The sequence below is a fragment of the Zalophus californianus genome, chromosome 4 (assembly GCF_009762305.2).
Source record: "Zalophus californianus isolate mZalCal1 chromosome 4, mZalCal1.pri.v2, whole genome shotgun sequence".
In the NCBI taxonomy this organism is placed as follows: Eukaryota; Metazoa; Chordata; class Mammalia; order Carnivora; family Otariidae; genus Zalophus; species Zalophus californianus.
In genome coordinates this window covers 127879851-127901711 of record NC_045598.1, presented here as the reverse complement: position 1 = coordinate 127901711, position 21861 = coordinate 127879851, and the positions used below count along the sequence as shown (strand labels likewise).

Below are 21861 nucleotides of genomic sequence, written 5' to 3'. Positions count from 1 at the left end.
GGTACTACCTCTTGTTCTTTTTGCTGAGGTGATTTTTTTCGTCTTGTCATTTTGTCCAGAGGAGAACAGATGAATGAGAGAACAAAATGCTAACAGGTTAACAACGTCCCTAGCAAATATACTCTATACAAATCAGAAAATACCTGAAACCAGGGGAAAAGAAAGGGAAAGGAAGAAAAAAGAAAGAGAAAAGAAAGAAAAAAACAAAAAGAAAAAGATAAAAACAAAAACAGAACAATACAAAAAAACAGAATATGATCAAATATGATCAGGCTAGTGCATAGATCAGTGTCACACACTGGATTTTGGGTGTATTTTGGTCTGTTAGAAGAAAGTGCCTCCTAAAATTTTAAAGAAAGACTGATATATGTACAAAATAAGGGTTGATACAATGAAGGGATGGAAGATGACTGTAAAGATGAAAATTATAAAAGATTTTATAAAACGAATTAATAAGATAAGAAGTTGTTTGAAAAAAGATTTAAAAAAAAAAAGAAAAAAAAGGGAGAGAATGTGATCAGGCAGGAGACTGGAAGAAAGCCATACACTAGTGATTTAGGGTATATTTTGATCTGTTAGAAGAAACTGTATCTCAAAATTTTAAGGGGAGAACAACTTATATATATATGCCAAAAATAAGGGTATCTACTATGAAGGGATAGAATATGACTCTAAAAATGAAAAATAAAAATTTTTTTTTCAAAAAGGGATTGATAAGATGTTGGTTGAAAAAGGGAAAAAGAAAAATTCGAAAAAAAAAACAGTTAAAAAATTAACTTTGAAAAGCTAATGAATCATGGTAAAAAAGCTATGAATTCTATGTGCAGTATTCCCCTAGCGCTGGAGTTCTCCCATTCTCCTTGATCGGTAAACTTGGTCTTGGCTGGCTGTTCGTGCTGATCTTCTGGGGGAGGGGCCTGTTGCCGTGGTTCCCAAACGTCTTTGCTGGAGGCAGAATTGCCCCTGCCTTGTCGGTCCGGGCTAAGTAATCTGCTCGGGTTTTCTCTCGGGAGCTTTTGTTCCCTGCAAGCTTTCCATAGAGCTTTGGAGGACGAGAGTGAAAATGGTGGCCTCCCAATCTCCACCCGGAGGAGCCGAGAACTTGGGGCCCCGCTCCTCAGTGCACCCCCAGAGAAAAGCAGTCACTCCCATCTCCCCGGTCTCCATCCGCACTCCGTGCTCACCCGGCCTGTGACCGAGCGTTTCTATCTCTGGCACCCGACCCCGTGTGGAGTCTCCAAACCCAGCAGATCCCTGTGGTGTGCTCCCGCGCCATTCCTCCCGGGGGAGGAAGGGGAGTCTCCCCGGCTCTGCTGCTTGGGTCCCTGCTGGAGGAGCAGTGGCCCAACTGGGCTGCGGATCACCATTTATGGCAACCCCGAGCTGCGAGCCCGCGCCTCAGCTCCGTCTCTGCAGCCGGCTTCCCCGCTCCGATACCTGGGAGCTCTGCTGCACTCAGGCACCCCCGGTCTTTCTGTGACCCCGAGGGTCCTGAGACCACACTGTCCCACGAGGGTTCCATACCCCACTTAGCCACTGGAGCGACGTCCCTCAGCGGAGCCGGCTTCTAAAAGTTCCGATTTTGTGCTCCGCGGCTGTCACTTGCCAGAAGCGGCCGACGGAGGCCCCCTCTCCCGCCGTCTATCCTCCCGAATATCACCTCGGATTCACTTCTCTGCACGTCCTACCTTCCAGTAAGTGGTCGCTTCTCTGTTCAGAGAGTTGTTGCTACTCTCTTTTTTGATCTCCTGTTGAGTTCGTAGGTGTTCAGAATGGTTTGATCCCTATTCAGCTGAATTCCTGAGACCAGACGAAATCCAGGTCTCCTACTCCTCTGCCATCTTGCTCCGCCCCCCAAAATATATTTAGTTTTATACAACCTAATCATTTAGCTCACTTACTGCTCCTTCACTAATTACATAATATGGCATAGGAAGGATCTGGTACTTTCCCTATACTGTCGTGGGTTACATTGCCACTTTGTGTCTCTCACTACTTTCTCAGTTGCAACAACAGGGTCTTTATTTAGTCACTACTATATCTCCAGAACTTAGTTCAGCATTTGGCATGGTGTATATACTTAATAATTATTTCTTCAAAGAAAATTAAATGTCTTCAATCCAGATATTTGAGTTCTACTTGCCTGGCACGCCGTATTTCTTCAAAATCTCATTATTCTTTAATGCAAAAAATATGATGATGAGAAATGCTAAATACAGCTTTTTAAAAATAATACAGAGTAATAAAGTGAGGAGGATGGATTCAAGTATTTACTGAATACCACCATGAGCCTCACATAATGCTAGAGACTTTTGAATACATTATCTTATTTAAGCCCCATGAGTCAGGGAAAGCTAGTACTCTCATGTTTGTGGATAAGAGGGGTGCAGGGTTGGAACTCAAGTTTCTTATCTTCAAAACCAGTGTTCTCTTTCTATCTTCATGCTTCCTCCCCTCTGTACTCGCACTGGGTCCTTCCCTCAAAGACATGCAGCCAAAAGAGTCTTCACTACAGTGATGCAAATTAATTTGTTGATCTGACGCCTCTGCTTCTAAGCTCACAGAAAGATCAAATCACATGCAATTAATAATAAAGCTCTAGTTTCCTTCCACCACTTAGATAGGATGTGATGAGACTTGGGTATTGAAAAATTCTCTTCTTTCCTGAATCAACTTAAAAGGATAACTATACTCCTGTCATCACTGTTAGTAACTTGCTTGGAACATCTGATAGTGTAGCATTGCAAGTGACCTTTCACTAGGGATCTGTTTTCACAGAAGTTGAGGTTAACCTTTGGGGTAATACTTAAAAATATATACGAATTTTTATGTTTGTCACAGATATATGTGCATTTATATATGAATATTACATGGTCTTAAATTATTTAATTTTTAATATTTATTATATTTTTCAATATGCTGAAGTTAAATCTCTCATGGTAGCTATGCAATAAGTATTTTATCGAGCTTATAACACGGCTCCCTTGCCTGCTTGTTCAACAGACTATTCGCCAGTAATGTCATATTTGAACAATGGAAAACAGTACTCCTGTGAGCTTACGGCTCCGGCTCCTCAAGCAAAATTTAAAAGGAAAAACAGGCTATAATGTGAAAATAGAATTTCTCTGCCTTTGGCAAAATTATGCCTACATTATTAAAGGAAATGAAAATATATTCTATTTTATACATGCCCACAGAAGACCATACAACTTGTTGAAATAATATTATCCTTATCAATTAATCCCCTTTACCAAGTTCTCCCTTGAATATAACCTAAATCCTTAACGTTGTAATTCATGTTCTCATTCTCTCTCATTTGTCAGTGAAGATGAAACTTTAATAAAATTCTATTCTCTCTACCTTCATAATTTAATACATACAGAATCGACTTTTACCATCCCCACAGCTACCCTCAAGGTCAAGTCGCCATCATCTTTCAACCTGGGCCACTGAAGTAGCTTCCTAACTGGTCGTTCTGCTTCTGTCCTTGACCCCAACAATGCTCTATTCAACAGAGCCGTCAGAGGTAGCCTTCAATATGTAGGCCAGATCATGTCATTCCTCTGCTCCATGGCTTAATTAGAAAGGCGAAGTTCTTTCAATGGTCTGGCCGCCTCTCTGTTCTCATGCCCTGCTCTTTCACCTCACCCATGCCGCCCCAGTCACACAGGCCTCCTTGCTATCCTGAGAGCATGCTACACCTGTTCCCACCTCAGAGTCTGGAACACCCCTCTTCCAAATACCTCTCCACCTCTTTAGGTCTCTGCCCTCCTTTTTGGTAAGGCTTTCTTAGCTTGTTAAATATTTGCAACCTCTCACCTGCCCCTGCATTGTTATCCTTTGTTCTCTTCTATTTCCTCTCATACATTCACATTATTGTCTTCTAGTTTATGATCAAATTAAGTTATTTATGTTGCTTATTATTAATCTCTCCCCACTTGAATATCAGCTCCAAGAGGGATATGTTTACTTAGTACTCTCCTGTATCCAACATCTAGAATAGTGCTTGGCCATAAGTGGATTTAAGAAATTTTGATGAATGAATGTATGCTTATCAGACTAAATGATTATTTAATGATTTAAATGAATATTTATTGGGTTCCTACTTATCATTCTATACATTAAGAATATGAAAACAAATAAGAACCTTTCCCAGCCCTGAAGAAGTTCACATCTTCTACCTTATGTAATACATAGGACCCTCACACTTCCAATAAAAACAAGAAACAGAAAAATAACAAACTGCTAAAGATTTCTTGGGTTGATAGATACATTTTAAGCCTATTCATGATAATGTTGAAATGGTAGATAAATGATGATAACTCGCAGCAAAGATACAGAGATTAAAGCCTAGATATTTCTATTTCTCTGAATGTATGCTTCTAAAATATTCCATTTGTTAGGTTTAATGGTGGCAAAAGGCAAAATTGAAGGGTTACTTTTCAATCCTTCAATTCCATTCATAAAGTAACTTCTTTGCAACATTAGTTACAACTATGTTCTTTTGAAATTCTCTCCTTTATTCTTTACACCCGTTTTTTCCTTCTATTTTTGTAGCCATAAAACCATTTTTCCTGGGGTGCCTGCGTGGCTCAGTCGTTGAGCGTCTGCCTTCAGCTCAGGTCATGATCCCGGGGTCCTGGGATCGAGCCCCGCATCAGGCTCTCTGCTCCGCGGGAAGCCTGCTTCTCCCTCTCCCACTCCCCCTGCTTGTGTTCCCTCTCTTGCTGTGTCTCTCACTGTCGGATAAATGGAATCTTAAAAAAAAAAAACCATTTTTCCTACCGACTGTATACACTTAATTGATATTTATTCATTCATTTCCTTGAAAAAAAAAATATTGCCTTTTTCATTACAGACACTCTCTTGGGTGCCGGAGATACGACAGCAAAGAAGACAGGAAAGATTTTGCCATCTTGGAAACAGTACGGGATAAATAAATGAATCAAGACACTTAATGTAATTATAATTTACACACATTAAAATTTGACACTCAGATGTAATGATTGCCATTTTCATTGCTAAGGTAGGGAAAATGTAGAATATATGTTTACATCTTCTGAATTATAAATTTTATCCATTATTGCCAAATCAAATAATTATGTCTTTCTTGATTGGTTTAGATCTAAATTTTACGCAATATGAACATAACTTAGGCTTCCTCTCTTTCTTCTTGGCCCTAAATACTTGTATTCATTGCCTGCTAATACATTCTCTACAGGATCAACTGAAATAAGAAAGGAAAACTCAATTCAGTCAGTTTTGCTATATAATTGTTATATATTTGCATAAAATCCTGGAGGCCACTGAGTTTATCCACTATAGTCAGAAATATTAGGGCAGTCCTTTTATTTAAAAAAACTGACATGAAAAAAGCAGCAGAGAGGACAAATATTCTATGATCCCACTTATGTAAAGTACTCTATGCACCTGCATAGAGACAGAAGGTAGAACAGAGGTTACTATGGACTGGAGGAGGAAGAATGGGGAGTTATTGGGTAATGAGTATGGAGTTTCTGTTAAGTAGGATGAAAAAGTTTTGAAGATGGGTGGTGGAAATGGTTGTACAACATTGTGAAAGTAATTAATGCCACTGAATTATACACTGAAAACTGGTTAAATGGTAAACTTTATCATTTATATATGTTATCACAGTAACAGGAAAAAAAAAATCTTGACTAGAACAAAATTTTGATGCACACACTCAAGAAAAGTTTTGGAGGCCAAACTAATGGATAAAAATAAAAGCTTAGAATTATCTATAGATTTAAATTATATTATTTTCTATCACTGCCACAGTTGGTTATTATTATTTTCCCCTAAATATAATACTTTGTATAAAACAATTTGAACTATATATCGAATATATTAATATCAAAGTTATGCCATATGTTGTTTGATGCCAAAAAAATTCTGTGAAACACTTATGAACCATTTAACTACTTACTTGCAACCAGTGGTTCCTCTTCTGATGGCTTAAAGTAAAAAGAAACTTTTTCCAAATCAAATAGTGCAACAAGTGTATCTTCTAGCATGGCTTGTTCATCTGTCTAAAAGGAAAGGAAACAATACATGATATGATAGAATTGTATAGGATAGACCGTTACATAACATCACATCGCCAGACCTTAAGTAGCTTCACTTGTGTTTTATTTACATGCAAACCGAATTACCAACACTTATCTAAGAATTTACTGCCTTAAATGAAATTAACAAATCCCTCCAAGTTACAAGTCTCTTTTATAGTTTTAGATTTTTCTTTTTCTAAATTATCTAAATGGTTCTACACAACTTTTCAGTCTATATTGTAGCTAGATTCAAACCGTATTGATTTTTTAAAATTTTATTATGTTATGTTAATCACCATACATTACATCATTACTTTTTGATGTAGTGTTCCATGATTCATTGTTTGAGTATAACACCCAGTGCTCCACGCAGAACGTGCCCTTTTTAATACCCATCACCAGGGTAACCCATCCCCCCACCCCCCCTCCCCTCCAGAACCCTCAGTTTGTTTCTGAGTCCATAGTCTCTCATGGTTCGTCTCCCCCTCCGATTTCCCCTCCTTCATTTTTCCCTTCCTACTTTTTTTTTTTAAACATATAATGTATTATTTGTTTCAGAGGTACAGGTCTATGATTCATCAGTCTTACACAATTCACAGCGCTCACCATAGCACACACCCTCCCCAATGTCTATCACCCAGCCACCCCATCCCTCCCACCCCCACCACTACAGCAACCCTCAGTTTGTTTCCCGAGATTAAGAATTCCTCATAATGATTTTTAACATTTACAAAATATGTGTATACAATAAGCATCTATCTGCCTCTAAACTTCTATAACCTTAAAAATGTAACAGCTAAAAGGCAAGAATATCGTTTTATTGAAAAGCTACAGTACATAGTTGCCATCCTGTTTATAATAATAAAAGCAATTTGCATGTATGCAATGCATTTTCTTCCAAAGATCTTGGGGACAAGAATCATTTTTATGTTACTTGCCTTTATAGGGCCTTAATCTAAAATCCTGTGACTATGCAATCTGATTTGTTTTAATCACTCCTTTCATTCTAACAGCATATTATTTTACAGTTGAGGCAAGTAAGCCCAAACGCGGTAACAAGTTCAGTGCATGTCTCAGCAATATTATCTTTCTAGGACTACATTCTGGCCTTCCTATTAGCAGTTTTATGCATGATGAAAGAATAATTAGCCTTATCATACACAGCTTATCTTTTAAATGTAACATTTGTTTCCTTAAGAGTATCAATGATCCTTTTAAATAATGATTTTAACATGCTTTAATATATACTTTTTTAAAGTAGGCTCCAACCCCAGTGTGGAGTCCAGCCCAGGGCTTGGATTCATGACCCTGAGATCAAGACCTGAGCTGAGATCAAGAGTTGGATGCTTAACCGACTGAGCCACCCAGGAGCCCCACTTTATATACGTTTTTAAAAGTTGCCATAAGCTTATAGCCATATTTTTCGGGCAGCATGAATAGAGGGTGAAGGAGATAGTAGAGAATGTCCATTGTGTGAAAAAGAATCACCAAGGCAACCCAGATCCCAAAGATCTATAGCATGGAAACCAAAAAATTAAGACAATCATCACCTTTGCACCTTGGTTTGGTACTTAATGCAGTATATGGTGCACAGTAAGTGCTGGAAAAATGTTTAGTGAACTGTTAATTTTTAAAGTCCACTGAAGTAAGTAAGCAAGAGTATATGCCATGAACCTGGAAGAGGAAGAACAGGACTGAAGAATCAGTACTTTCCCAATTAAGAAGAATACATACAAAGAAGAAATGTCCCAAACAGGTGGGCCTCTGGTTGCTACAGTGCAAGCCATGATGCTTCAGCAGATGTGGCTAAAGTGATACCCAAGTGACTATGGATTGTGCTCAGAGCTCAGGAACGAACACACACTCCTGGCTCCTGCCGCTCCCAGAGAACCTTCCACACTTTTTATGCGCTTGTTACCAGAGGCAGACAAAATATGGGTCTCTTTGATTTTTTTTTAAAGCAACTTTGGATTTTTTATCAAATCTTTAAATGAAGTTAAGGGTTTCAAAAGACTAAGAAAAAAACAGTTTCTTGAGATGTAATTCACATATATAAAATTCACCATTTAAAGTGTATAGTGTAGGCATTTTTAGTATATTCACAGAGTTGTGCAACTAACACCATAATCTAATTTTACTATATTTGCACCACCCTACAAAGGAACTTCATACCACTAGTATTCATGCCCCACATCCTTTTCCCCAGTCTTGGGCCCCAGGCAACCACTAGTCTGCTTTCAGTCTCTGAAATTTGCTTATTTCACATATAACATAATAATGGACCCAGATAATATGTGGTCTTTTGCAACTGGCTTATTTCACTAAGCATAATGTTTTCAAGGTCCGTCCATGTTGTAGCATGTGTCAGTATTCCATTCTTCTTTTACTGCTGAATAATATTCTATGGTATGTCTGTACCACAACTCATTTATCCAATTAGCAACTCATAGACATTTGGGCTGTTTCTACTTTTAAGCTATTATGAATAATCTTGCAAAGAATATCTGTGTACAAGTTTTTGTGCAAAAGTTTTCATTTCTCTTGGATGTTACATAGTAGTAGTAGTTTAATCAAGTGCTGGGACTTTTACTTTAAATTTAATGTTGTTTGCAATCCCAAAAATATTTGTAGTTTATGTATCTGATAAGTGACTTATATCCAGCCTCTAGAAGGAATTCTTAAAACTTAAAACAATAAAAAGGCAATTCAATTAAAAAGCACACAAAGGATTTGAATAGGTGTTTCTCCAAAGAAGATGTAAAATGGCCAAAAAGCCCATGAAAAGATGATCAACATCATTAGCCATTGGGGAAATGCAACTCAAAACTGCAGTGCGATACTACACTTGTGAGGTGGTTGGCTATAATCCAACAGACAATCACAAGTGTTGGTAAGGAGAAACTGTAACCCTCATACATTGCGGGTGGGAATATAAAATAGTACAGCCATTTTTAAAAATTTCATATATATATTTCTTTGAGTACAGTTGACACACAATGTTACATTAGTTTCAGGTGTACAACATAGTGATTCAACTTCTCTACATATTATGCTATGCTCACCGCAACTGTAGTTACTATCTGCACTGTAGTTACTATCTGTCACCATACGACACTATTAAAATACCACTAACTATATTCCCTATGCTGTGCTTTTTTTTATTTTTCCTTATGCTGTGCCTTTTATTCCCATGACTTATTCATTCCACAACTGGAAGCCTGCATCTCCCACTCCCCTTCACCCATTTTGCCCATCCTTCCCTTTGGCAACTGTCAGTTTGTGGTGGTATTTATAGGTATGAATCTGTCTTTTGTTTGTTTATTCACTTGTTTTGTTCTTTTTTTTTTAAGATTTTATTCATTTATTTGACAGAGAGAGAGATGGCGAGAGAGGGAACCCAAGCAGGGGGAGCGGGAGAGGGAGAAGCAGGCTTCCTGCAGAGCAGGGAGCCCGATGTGGGGCTCGATCCCAGGACCCTGAGATCATGACCTGAGCTGAAGGCAGACGCTTAACAGCTGAGCCACCTAAGCGCCCCCATTTGTTTTGTTCTTTAGATTCCACATATAAGTGAAATCATATGGTATTTGTCTTTCTCAATCTGACTTATTTCACCTAACATTATACCCTCTAGGTCCATCCATGTTGTCACAAATGGCAAGATCTCATCTTTTTTATGGCTGAGTAATATTCCTCTGTGTGTGTGTGTGTGTGTGTGTGTGTGTGTGTGTGTGTGTGTGTGTGTATTGTACATCATATATTCATTTGTCTATTGATGGACACTGAGGTCAGTGTAGCCATTTTGGAAAATAGTATGGCACTTCTTCAAAATGTTAAACATAGAATTTCCATATTACCCAGAAATTCTACTACTAGTAGATTAAACAATGGCAGTTTTAAAGTAGGAGTAGAATAGGAATGAAGCCTCATTCATTCACTCATTCAACAGACACTTCATGCTACCATGTGTTAGGAAGTGGCCTTCCTATCTTATGTAATTTCTATTTGATAAGAAATGATTAATTAATATTTTTTAAATTTTAAAACATTTCTAAAAGTGCCTTATTTCAAAATTTTCATTAGTTAAACCTTTCTTAGTTTTACTGGCAACCAAATAAGAAACTGATCACCAATATGGAGTACGTAGAAGTCTTTTCAAAAGTATCTGTTTCTCTGAAGTACACTGAGGTGGACTTCCTTACCTTTCATTCCAGAACCATTTTACGACTGCAATACTGCAATTACCTTCCTATCTTCATTAAAGTGTATAGTCACTTTATATATAAAGTCACATACATCTGTTTAAAAACTCAACCATTACTTGGTAGCCACATATTCTGTGTGTAATTTAACAGGTGACACAGCATCTCATGTTTAAAATCACAATTCTATTTAGGGCGCCTGGGTGGCTCAGTTGGTTAAGCGACTGCCTTCAGCTCAGGTCATGATCCTGGAGTCCCGGGATTGAGTCCCACATCGGGCTCCCTGCTCAGCAGGGAGTCTGCTTCTCCCTCTGACCCTCTTCCCTCTCGTGCTCTCTATCTCTCATTCTCTCTCAAATAAATAAATAAAATCTTTAAAAAAAATAAAATAAAATCACGATTCTATTTAATGAGCTCCTTAAGTGTATATATGAGTGAACATATTTGCCTTAAACATCATGACAACTATCAGAACCACAAAAAGGATATGTTAAAAAACCACTTTTATTTGTCAAATATTTTGAGATACTTTCCTCATAGCACTGTGGGAAATGGATGCATAAATATGGAATATGGAATATTCTTAGATTTAACAGGACAAACATGCATACAAAGAAAGGAAATAAAATCGTTGAACATACACAAATTTTAAACAGACTGTCAGACAGTATGGCATGCAAGTTGTCAGATATTGTCTATCAAGCATGCTCCCAACATCAACCTCAACGGGAGCTTGGGTTTCAGGGCAGGCTGTTTCTTCTGGACTGGAAATAAGGAACCACAGCAGAAAGTACATCATATGTACTACCTCTTCCCTCTGATGATCTTTCTCAGTCAGTGCTTAGGGATACAGGAATTTGTAACAGATGGAGGCTTTCTCAGCTTTTTGCAGCCGGAGAGCAAATAAAAATCAGGAAAGAAGGAATACCTTCTATCCACTTACCTAAATTATATTTGCCCCTGGCAAAATGCATTCTTTTCAAGTAGCTGACTGCTGACACATAATGAATAACCACTTCTTATCTGGGAATATGTTACAGCGTATGCTCCAGTGGGAGGCATTGTGATTCCTTACCAGGTTTGGCGACAGGAGTGACTGGAAGTGAAAAAGAACACCTGCATTCGCTATCTGGTCCAGCCACCTTCTGCTGGCTTCTCCCGTGTCCATCTCATTGTCTTTGCTGTTGTCAAACATCTGGTTTAAGGCTGCCATGAGCTGCTCGGAGAAGGCACACACGGTGGCCACAAGACTTTGGCAGAAAACCATGTCTCTTCGGAGCTGTGTCTCACTGTCTGTAAGCCAGGAAGACATAAAGACAGTTTTGGAAAAATGTCACAGGTAAAGAAAACCAATTCATTAAGCATATATAGCTGGTGTTATTTCATCCTTTCACCAAACTCAAACCATGTGAAAAATGTGAATTTGAGCTCTACTAATGAGCACAAACACTTTGGCACAGACACTTTTTAAAAAATATTAAACACCAGAAAAATGTAAAGAAAAATTAAGTTTTTCTTAATTGTGACTTTATTTTGCAATCATTAAATTGTTTTATAAAACCCAAGGGAAAAAAATGAGGGTTTGGTTATTTTTTGATGGAACACAGTGTGTTTGTTGCATGATACTCCCTAAAGGAAAATCAAAGTCCAATTTTTTAGTTTGTGTTGGCAATGAAATACATTAATACTAATTTTTTTATTTTTATTTTTTTAAAGATTTTATTTATTTATTTGAGAGGGACAGAGAGGGGAGGGGAGAGGGAGAGGGGGAGAGAGAGAGAGAGCATGAGCACGGGGAGGGGGCAGCGGCAGAGGGAGAAGCAGACTCCCTGCTTAGCAGGGAGCCCGATGTGGGACTCGATCCCAGGACCCTGGGATCATGACCTGGGCCAAAGGCAGACGCTTAACCGACTGAGCCACCCAGGCGCCCCAATACTAATTTTTTTAAATGACCTAATAAACTTACTCAAATATTAAGGTGAAATGCACATAGGGAAAGAGTATTGATGTCTGATTGTAACAATAAGCAAACCTGGATCTCTTGGATTTACCTATTAACTTCATGAGTTATAAATATGTCCGGTTTATAAATTATTGTATTTCTCTGAAATAAGGAATGTGTTTACAGTTTAACATACATTGATTTTCACAAGGATTCTTATTCTGCAATTGGCTTGATTTTTGATTGACCCATATTTAAGCTATATTTACCTGTGAATGGCCACTCCTGGGCCACAGTTTTTTCAAGTGGAAAGAAGCTTGCCTCTGAGAACCTGATCACAGAGATTCACCTCTTTGCATTTTTGGATATTTACAAACTCCATGAACTATATAAATGCCAAGCCATACATTCTGTACATTGAAAAATCACTTGTACTAGATGAACAACAAAAGAAAAAATACTCGTATTTTCAGAAGTGTATTGAATATTTCAAGGGCTCAGAATTTTCTGAAATGAAGCACTGTCAATATTAGTGCATAACATAGACATAAATGTTGCCATGAGTTCTTGCTTTATCGATAAAAAGGCATAATTTTTAAGTTGTTTACCAATAACAATGGACATATGTTTTTAATAACCATCAAAGGCATGTGAACACATAATGTAATTGCTGTGTGTTACCTCGTTTCACTGTTAGTAAAAGCTACTCTTGAAAATTTTATTAGAAAAAGGATTAAATATTTAAAATATTTAATTTTATAATGCAAATATTCATTTATTATGTTGATCTATACGAACTTGTTGCTTTACTTGGTCAAAATGGTCGAATATGGCAATTCCATATGGTTCAACTTATTAATTTAATCAATAACATGTGTCAGACATTTCCCTTAATTATATACCATGTGCCTCATTCAAATAGATGGAAAAGAGTGTTTTACAAGTAACTGTAAAATAGCTCAAGTAGGAAAAAACTTTGTCCAATTCTTGATTAAGAAAAAAGCAAAACACCTATTCTGTTGTTGTACACAATTTCTAACAAAGTGTAGACATTCAATAACTATTTACTGAATTAATAGGTGAAAATAATGAACCAGTAGAGCAACTAACAAACAAATTAAGTGAAATGAAAATGTATGAGCTCATTCTCTTCTTGTAGTGTCTGGATTTAGTTTGACCTAAAAGGGTAATTCACATAGCTTGTTAGCCCAAATGTGTAGCTGCAGTGCTGAGATGCAAGACAGAAACTAAATAAAATTGCCCTATATCTTTATTGTACAGTCTTGTTTTGCTTTCTGTTGTTCTATAGCAAAGCAGAAAATCTAGGGAAATTAAAATAATCCTTCAGTAGTTTTGGCAGAAATACTTCCACTTATAACCTGAGAATAATTTCATAATCAAAATTGAATTGGAAAGAAATGCCTTCTATCAACAATGGAAAGCTCAAGTTAGAGAAGGAAGGATCCAGTTCCACTGAAAAACCTTTAGATCACAAGGGTTAGTAACTTTGCCACTAGCAGAAATAGTTATCTTCAAATTGCTTTTGGGAAGAAATGCCCTTTTTTTTAACCTTAGAATACTTAAATGTTTACATTCTGCTACTATATTCTACATGCATTTTAAGCAATAAAATTTTCATTCAACCTCATTCTCAAATCAGAACTGATCACACAAAAGTTGTATTTCTTCACTACTTCAAACTTTTTGCACTGAATACACCACAGGACTTAAACATGGCACCAATTACTGGGGGTTTGAAGGTGTCCAAGTGGAGGCCTCGGCCATGTCTATGCTCACAGCAGAGTAAGAGAATTTTATACGCAATATGCCCTGGACCACACTGACATTCTTAATCTCAGGAAACAAACTGAGTGTTGCTGGAGTGGTGGCGGGTGAGAGGGATGGGGTGGCTGGGTGATAGACATTGGGGAGGGTATGTGCTATGGTGAGCGCTGTGAATTGTGCAAGACTGTCGAATCACAGATCTGTACTTCTGAAACAAATGATGCAACATATGTTAAGAAAAAAGAAAAAGAAGAAGATAGCAGGAGGGGAAGAATGAAGGGGAGTAAGTCAGAGGGGGAGATGAACCATGCGAGCCGATGGACTCTGAAAAACAAACTGAGGGTTCTAGAGGGGAGGAGGGTAGGGGGATGGGTTAGCCTGGTGATGGGTATTAAAGAGGGCACGTACTGCATGGAGCACTGGGTGTTATGCACAAACAATGAATCATGGAACACTACATCAAAAACTAATGATGTAATATATGGTGATTAACATAACAATAAAAAATTTAAAAATAATTTCAAACCAACATATTTCCAAATGAAAATTTGAAACACCTTACAACTCCTTACTACTTTATGAGGTGATTTTCAGTTGCACTTTCCTATTTCCCATAGAGTAAATGACTTGTTTGCATAGACTTCAATATGCCCATCATACTGATGATACTTTTTCAAGTAACTGTACATACTTTTTCAAGTAACTGTACACATTATCACCTCCCAGTGAGTAATAAAGGTAAAAAACTCAGAGTGGCAGAAAGGGGTCTATACAATCTACCCTCAAGTTATGCTGACAGCTTATAAATGCATTACTTCCCTTCATTCATCCTCTACACCAGCAACAATCTTCCCAGGCTTGTTATGAGAATATAACAAAACAATATATCTGAAAGTTCTGGCTGTACACAACTCTTCTCTTTGAGCCACACACCACTGCTCAGGTTCCTCAAATGTTAAATGCCCTTATAAATGCTCTTATAGCTCACACCTTTGTCCATGGGCCTTCTGGCTGTGGGCACTTTCCTACCCTCTCCACCAGCAAACTTTAAATTGTCCTTCCACAGTTTGGCTATCGTGGACATTGCTGCTATGAACATTGGGGTGCACATGCCCCTTCTTTTCACTACCTCTGTATCTTTGGGGTAAATACCTAGTAGTGCAATTGCTGGGTCATAGGGTAGCTCTATTTTTAACATCTTGAGGAACCTCCATACTGTTTTCCAGAGTGGCGGTACCAGCTTGCATTCCCACCAACAGTCTAGGAGGGTTCCCCTTTCTCCACATCCTTGCCAACATTTGCTGTTTCCTGTTTTGTTAATTTTTGCCATTCTAACTGGGATAAGGTGGTAGGTATCTCATTGTGGTTTTGATTTGTATTTCCCTGATGGCTAGTGATGTTGAGCATTTTTTCATGTGTCTTTAGCCGTTTGTATGTCTTCTTTGGAGAAGTGTCTGTTCATGTCGTCTGCCCATTTTTTGACTGGGTTATTTGTTTTTTGAGTGTTGAGTTTGAGAAGTTCTTTATAGATCTTAGATAACAGCCCTTTATCTGTATTGGGGATTATGCTAAATGAAGTAAGTCAAGCAGAGAAAGACAATTATCATATGGTTTCTCTCACATGTGGAACATAAGCAATAGCACAGAGGACCATAAGGGAAGGGAGGGAAATCTGAAGGGGGAGAAATCAGAGAGGGAGACGAACCATGAGAGACTACGGACCCTGGGAAACAAACTGAGGCTTTCAGAGGGGAGGGGGCTGGGGGATGTGGTAACAGGGTGATGGGTATTAAGGAGGGCACGTGTTGTGATGAGCATTGGGTGTTACACACAACTAATGAATCACTGAACATTACATCAAAAACTAATGATGTACTATACAGTGGCTAACTGAACATAATAAAAAATAAAATAAAATAAATGGTCCTTAAGAGTCAACTCCTTGAACTACTGGAACCCATTGAACTACTGAAATATTATCTACCCTTGCAAAATTTCCTCTCTCCTTCCATAGGTATTATGGAGTTCCTGCTCTGCCATCACGGTCCAGGGGACATCCCTATACTAGATGGCTCATCACTCAGCAGTGTGGGAGTTTGTTTACATGTTTGGGTTCCCCAAGAGAACACCAGCACATCAAGGACAGAGGAAGTAGCATATAATGTGAATGGTGCTCATGGACCTAGAGACATATAATCTGCTTTCATCTACCCATTCCACTCATTTTAAACCATATAATCCTAGGTATCAGATTCCTTTATATATTATGGGTTATTTCTACTTAGATCTGCAATAAAGATAAATGAGATATAAAGATAAATGGCTCAGTTAGCAAAGTGAAATTGCACAGTATTGTTATTGTGATTTTTCTTTTCTCCAGCATCTAGCAGGGTGCCTGGCACTGAAGGGGGCTCAGTTCTATTGCTGACCAGGGAAGGAACCATATGATGGATAAAGACACCAATATAAGCAAACTCCCAAGAAAAACTGACAAGTCTCTTCTTTTAATTACGCAGCTGTTCGAAATTCACGAATGTCCATCCTTCCCCAAAACTATTCTCATTCCTCATTTTTATCAATAAGAACTATGGCAGGATCAACAACAGCTGCTTCCAGCTTCCAGCAAAAGAAGAAAAGCAGGGTGCTGTTTTTTGGTGACAGTTTGTTTATTGTTTATTGTTTTTGCAGAGTAAGAATTCTCTTGTAGTGGGAATACACTCAAAAGAAATGGATGTTTTACTTATCAAAGGTTTCTGTTTCATTCCAGTATTTGAGCACCTACTTAAACTCACCTTCTACAAACATGTTTTAAAATAGTAACACTTTATTTACTCTCCACAGTTTAAAAAGCTCAAACTCCATAGCTGGTCTAAAAAGAATAACAGACACACAAGTAATTCCAGTCATTATTCTGAGACTGTAGGGAAAAGAAAATAATAATAAAAAAATAACAACAGAGAGATTACAGAGAGAGAAGAATAGGAATAGAGGTGAGTTAAAAATAATATTTAGCTGACACAATCTACCCTTTTCAAGTGGAGAGCATAATTCTGTAGCCAACAATATGGAGTAATTTGGCTACATTCTGGTGCCATCCTATGTAAACGAGGGGAAAAGAAAGTAGGAAAAAGGAGACTTATGATAGGAATAGAAAAATAAAATTGAAATCAAAATAAGGATCTGTAAGAATAGCCATTTGAATATTAATTAATACAGCAATGCATTCCAGGACCACTTCTGGAATTGCCATAACTAAGTTTGAATTTCATCTGCCACCTACTATTTATGCATTTACTCAATCAAGCATCTAATCTTCCAGATGCTCAAGAATATGTGTTGAATGAATACCATTTCTAGTTATTCTTATTAATCAGCCTGAATGTTAATTTCTTCACTTTTAAACCTGTGGAAAGATAATAATATTCTCATACAGTGATTGTGAGGACCCAAGGAAATTCATAAATATGAGGTCTATCAACTGTGTGTTTATTAGTAAAACTAAAAAAACTAAGATATTTTTGTTATTACTCAGTCAAAAAAGCAAGACAACTACGTGTTTAATTAAAGCAAAAACCGGCCAACAAACAAAAAAAAGCCCTTTGGTTAACTTGACTCATTCATTCACTTATAATTTAAATTTTCCAGGTGTGGTAGATTGTAAAAGCCTCCTCCTTCCAAAGTATAGGTCTGCTTTTCCACCCCTTGAATCTGAGCCCACCTACATCCTTGTTCATAAACAAAAGTTAGACATAGTTCCACAGTAAAACCCATTTGCACAATTAACTTTACCCAAACCTGCTTCCTTTCTCCTTTTTAACTACATTCTATATAAATACTTATATACGTTTCCATGTTTGTACCTATAATTGAAAATGAGCATGTTTTTATTAAAACTAAGTATTTTCTTAAATCTTTGCAAGATTTTAGAGAAAGTAGGGACTGTATTTCCATCTAATTTGTTGAAGGCATTGCGTTGGTATCATGAAACTTCTAAGGTCATGGACCACAATAATTTCAAGTAGTAAAAAAAATGAAAAATATTACCTGAATACTCAAGAAGAGCCAGGAGTATCCTACACTTTACCTCTGCAGAAAAAGAAAACATTAACGGTTAGTTGTTCAGTCTTTTTCTGTCACTAGCTCCACATTTTAACTGTGTAAAAATTAGCACAATCTTACTATATTAGATAATAAAAATCCCATTTACTTGACATGATGTTCTTCCTATCTGTCCATATAAATTCTATCCATTGCTCAAGATGATAAAATTTCTTACAGTTCTGAATTAAATTAGCCTGTGAAACACCATTCAAATCCTGCTACCTTTGTTAAGTCATCCTTAACTGCTGTAGTTTGCATGGTGTTCTCTAAACTCCTACAGCTATTATGGTCTTGATCAATAAGCTCTCAAACAGCATTTTTTCTTAGTTACTTAAACTTTTAAAGATTATTTATGCATTTTATAATCTTTATATATAATTATACATATCATATTATTCATTATATATTAGAATTATAAATTACTTGTAATTATACAGATTATACTTGGAGATTATATAGCATGTGTATATGTGTATATATGTAATATACACAGTGTATATATTATATATATATATATACAATCTCTCTCTTTAGACTTCCTTTCCAATCTATAAGTCAAGAACTGCCCTAAAGGGCAGAACAATACTAAATAGTTCCAAATACTCTTCTTCCCAACCCATCTCCAAACAAGAGCAATCACAAATGTTTGATAAATGATGTGTATTAACTTCATACTCATTGCTTTACTTCTAATTGGTAAATAGTTTACTCGCAATAAGTAAATAGAAAAACATACAGAGCTTCTTTATGTGTCCAAGATTATGGGAAATAAAAAAGGTTAAGCTGCATCCTAATCCAAACAGGTTCACAATAGAGTCAGAGTGACAAAATTACCTGATAAGAAATATAGGAGATACTTGAGAGGACATTACATTTTATAAGTGAGAACACAAGAACAAGAGAATTTCAGAGGCAGGAAAGTACCCTGGATGAAGAGTCACAAGACCCATCTGCTACAGATGTTCCCCTTTATCTATGTGGGACATTCCAAGACCCCCAGTGGGTGCCTGAAACCATGGATAGTACCAAACCCTATATATACTACAGTTTTTCCTGTACATACGTATACCTATGACAAAGTTTAATTTACAAATTAGGCACAGTAAGAGATTAACAACAAGAACTAGTAATAAAATAGAATAATTATAATGATATACTGTATTAAAAGTTATATGAATGTGGTCTTTCTCTCTCTCTCAAAATATCTTACTGTACCATACTCATTCTTGTGATGATGTGAAATGATAAAATGCCTGTGTGATGAGATGAAGTGAGGGGAATGATGTAGGCATCGTGACAAAGAGTTAGGCTACTACTGACCTTCTGACAATAAGTCAGAAAGAGGATCATCCCCTTCTGGACTGTCGTTGACTAAGAGTAACTGAAACCAAGGAAAGCAAAACAGTGGATAATGGGGTACTCCTGTACTAGCTTTGCGGTCTTCAGAAAATGGCTAAGCCATAGTTGACCCTTGAACAACACAGGTTTGAACTGCATGGGTCCACTCATGTGTGGAATTTTTTCTATAAACACAGTATAGTACTATAAATGTATTTTTCTTTTCGTCATGATTTTCTTAACATTTTCTTTTCTCTAACTTCCTTTATTGAAAGAATACAGTACAGGATACATATAATATACAAAATATGTACTAACTGATTGTTTATGTTATCAGTAAGGCTCTGGTCAGCAGTGAGCTTAGTAGTGAGGTTTTGGGGGAGTCAAAACTATACACAGGTTTTTGACTGTGCAGGGAGTCAGTGCCCCTAACCTTTATGCTGTTCAATGGTCAACCATACTTTGAGTTTCAAGGTGCTCATTCATAAGTGATGATAACACCTATCTTATCTGTTTTATAGGCCTGTGTAGGAAAAATAAATGGGGATATATATTAAAAGCCTTGAAAAATTATTTAACATGCTGTGTATCTGTGAAGCACTGTTATTACTGTAATCTGAATCCAGCTAAAAAGTTGGTATAGAATTCTGAGTCTTGAAAATGTTTTTAAATTTTTTAAAGTTACAATGTCAAGGGAGTAGGTACACATCCTAAGAGTGGGAAAGAGTGCTAGCAAGAGAATATAGTAAAGAATGAATACCAAATATCCAACAAACTAGCATAGAAAAGATTTTATTATATCATTTAGAGACTGAGATTGGGATACAATTAGAAAGCCTCATTGAAAAACAGCATCCAACATCAGATCGATGAGTTTAGACTTATCTAACAAAAAATCACTGTATGGTTCTGGGGCAGAGTACTAAAATGAACATAATATTTTAGGAAGTTGAATATAGTACATAGTAATATATAAATCAGAAAAGACAGAGATGGGGGATTATCCAGAAAGCTGTTCCAATTACTGAGGTAAGAAGAAAAAGGGGAAAACTGGAGACTTTTTCATTAAAAAAACAAAAGAGGAAGAAGTTCTTTAGGGTATTTGGGACAAAGGCAGAGGGAAAAAATGAAAAAAAAAATATAAGTTGCTGAAACAATGGGAGATTTTGAAAAGAGCACAACTTTTGTAGGGGGCAAGAACTGAAAATGTGTTTACTAATAAACATTTGAATTTAAGGTGACGGTGGGTCCAATTCTGTCACCAGTTCCAATGTGTGTTTTTTTTCCCCACACCATCAAGCAATTGTCTAACACTATCTGGGTATCCTATAATTCAACTCAATTCTGGCATTATCTACCTGGAGATAGCATCGGATCTCACAGGGTAAGGGCTCAGTTCCACAAGACTGCCCCCCACCACACACACACTTCAGGTGCCAACTACAAGTCACCTATGCTTCTGACTAACTGGCTACAGATTGGAGGTTTCAGTGACTCTCTCTTACATTTGATTAATTTGCTACAGTGGCTCACAGAACTCTGAGAAACATTTTACCTACTAAATCACCCATTTACGTAAAAGGATATAGCTCAGGAGCCAGATGGAAGAGGAACTGGGTAATGCATGGGGAAATGGTGCAGCACTTCCATGCTCTCTACATGCACCACTCTTGTAGAACCAACGTGGAAGCTCTCTGAACCTCATCCTTTTGGGATCTTATGGAGGCTTCATTACATGGGCACTACTGATTAAATCATTGGTCATTGGTGTCGGAACTCAATCTCCAACCCCTCTCTACTCCCAGAAGTCGGGGGTGGGACTGAAAGTTCCAACCCTCTAATCGCATGGTTGGCTTCCTTGGCAACCAGCTCCCATTCTGAGAAGTTTTCCAAAAGTCACCTCACTGGCATAACAAAAGATACCTTTATAGTTCTCATCATAAGAAATTCCAAGAGTTTCAGGAAGTCTGTGCCAGGAAAGGGGACAAAGACCAAATATATATTTCTTATATAAATCACAGTATCACAGTGTGCTAATCAAGTAAAAACATCTTCAGTTGGCTGATAATTTGAGACCATAATTTAGTGTAGTGATGAAGCAGGAGGCAGGCATCATCTTAGTGTTTAGTGACAGGACAAAATGAATCTATCCCCCATTTAGCGCACTGTGTTTTCTGCTCTCCTCTACCCTCAGTTTGGCAAGCTATGATATGAACACATGAATGACACAGTGTGATGTAGCTTAGGAATGGCACTGTAACAGTACTTCCTATATAAAGATCACAGAATTATTATGTTTTGATACCATTTGGTATATATTTGACAGGATATTTTGAACTCAGAGATGAACGAATGATGAGGTTCAGAACACACTACCCCAAAATATGGCAATACTGAAAATTTTAAGCTGAAGGAATCTGATAAACAG

General features: G+C 37.3%; 1 protein-coding gene across 1 annotated transcript in view; it reads right to left on the bottom strand.

Moving 5' to 3' along the window:
* The window catches only part of PREX2 (phosphatidylinositol-3,4,5-trisphosphate dependent Rac exchange factor 2), a 296111-nt gene that overhangs the window by 81329 nt on the left and 192921 nt on the right, over positions 1-21861 (bottom strand). Inside the window, 3 exon segments of the mRNA XM_035727132.1 lie at positions 5948-6050; positions 11343-11560; positions 18039-18080. Coding sequence (XP_035583025.1) covers positions 5948-6050; positions 11343-11560; positions 18039-18080 — 363 coding nt within the window.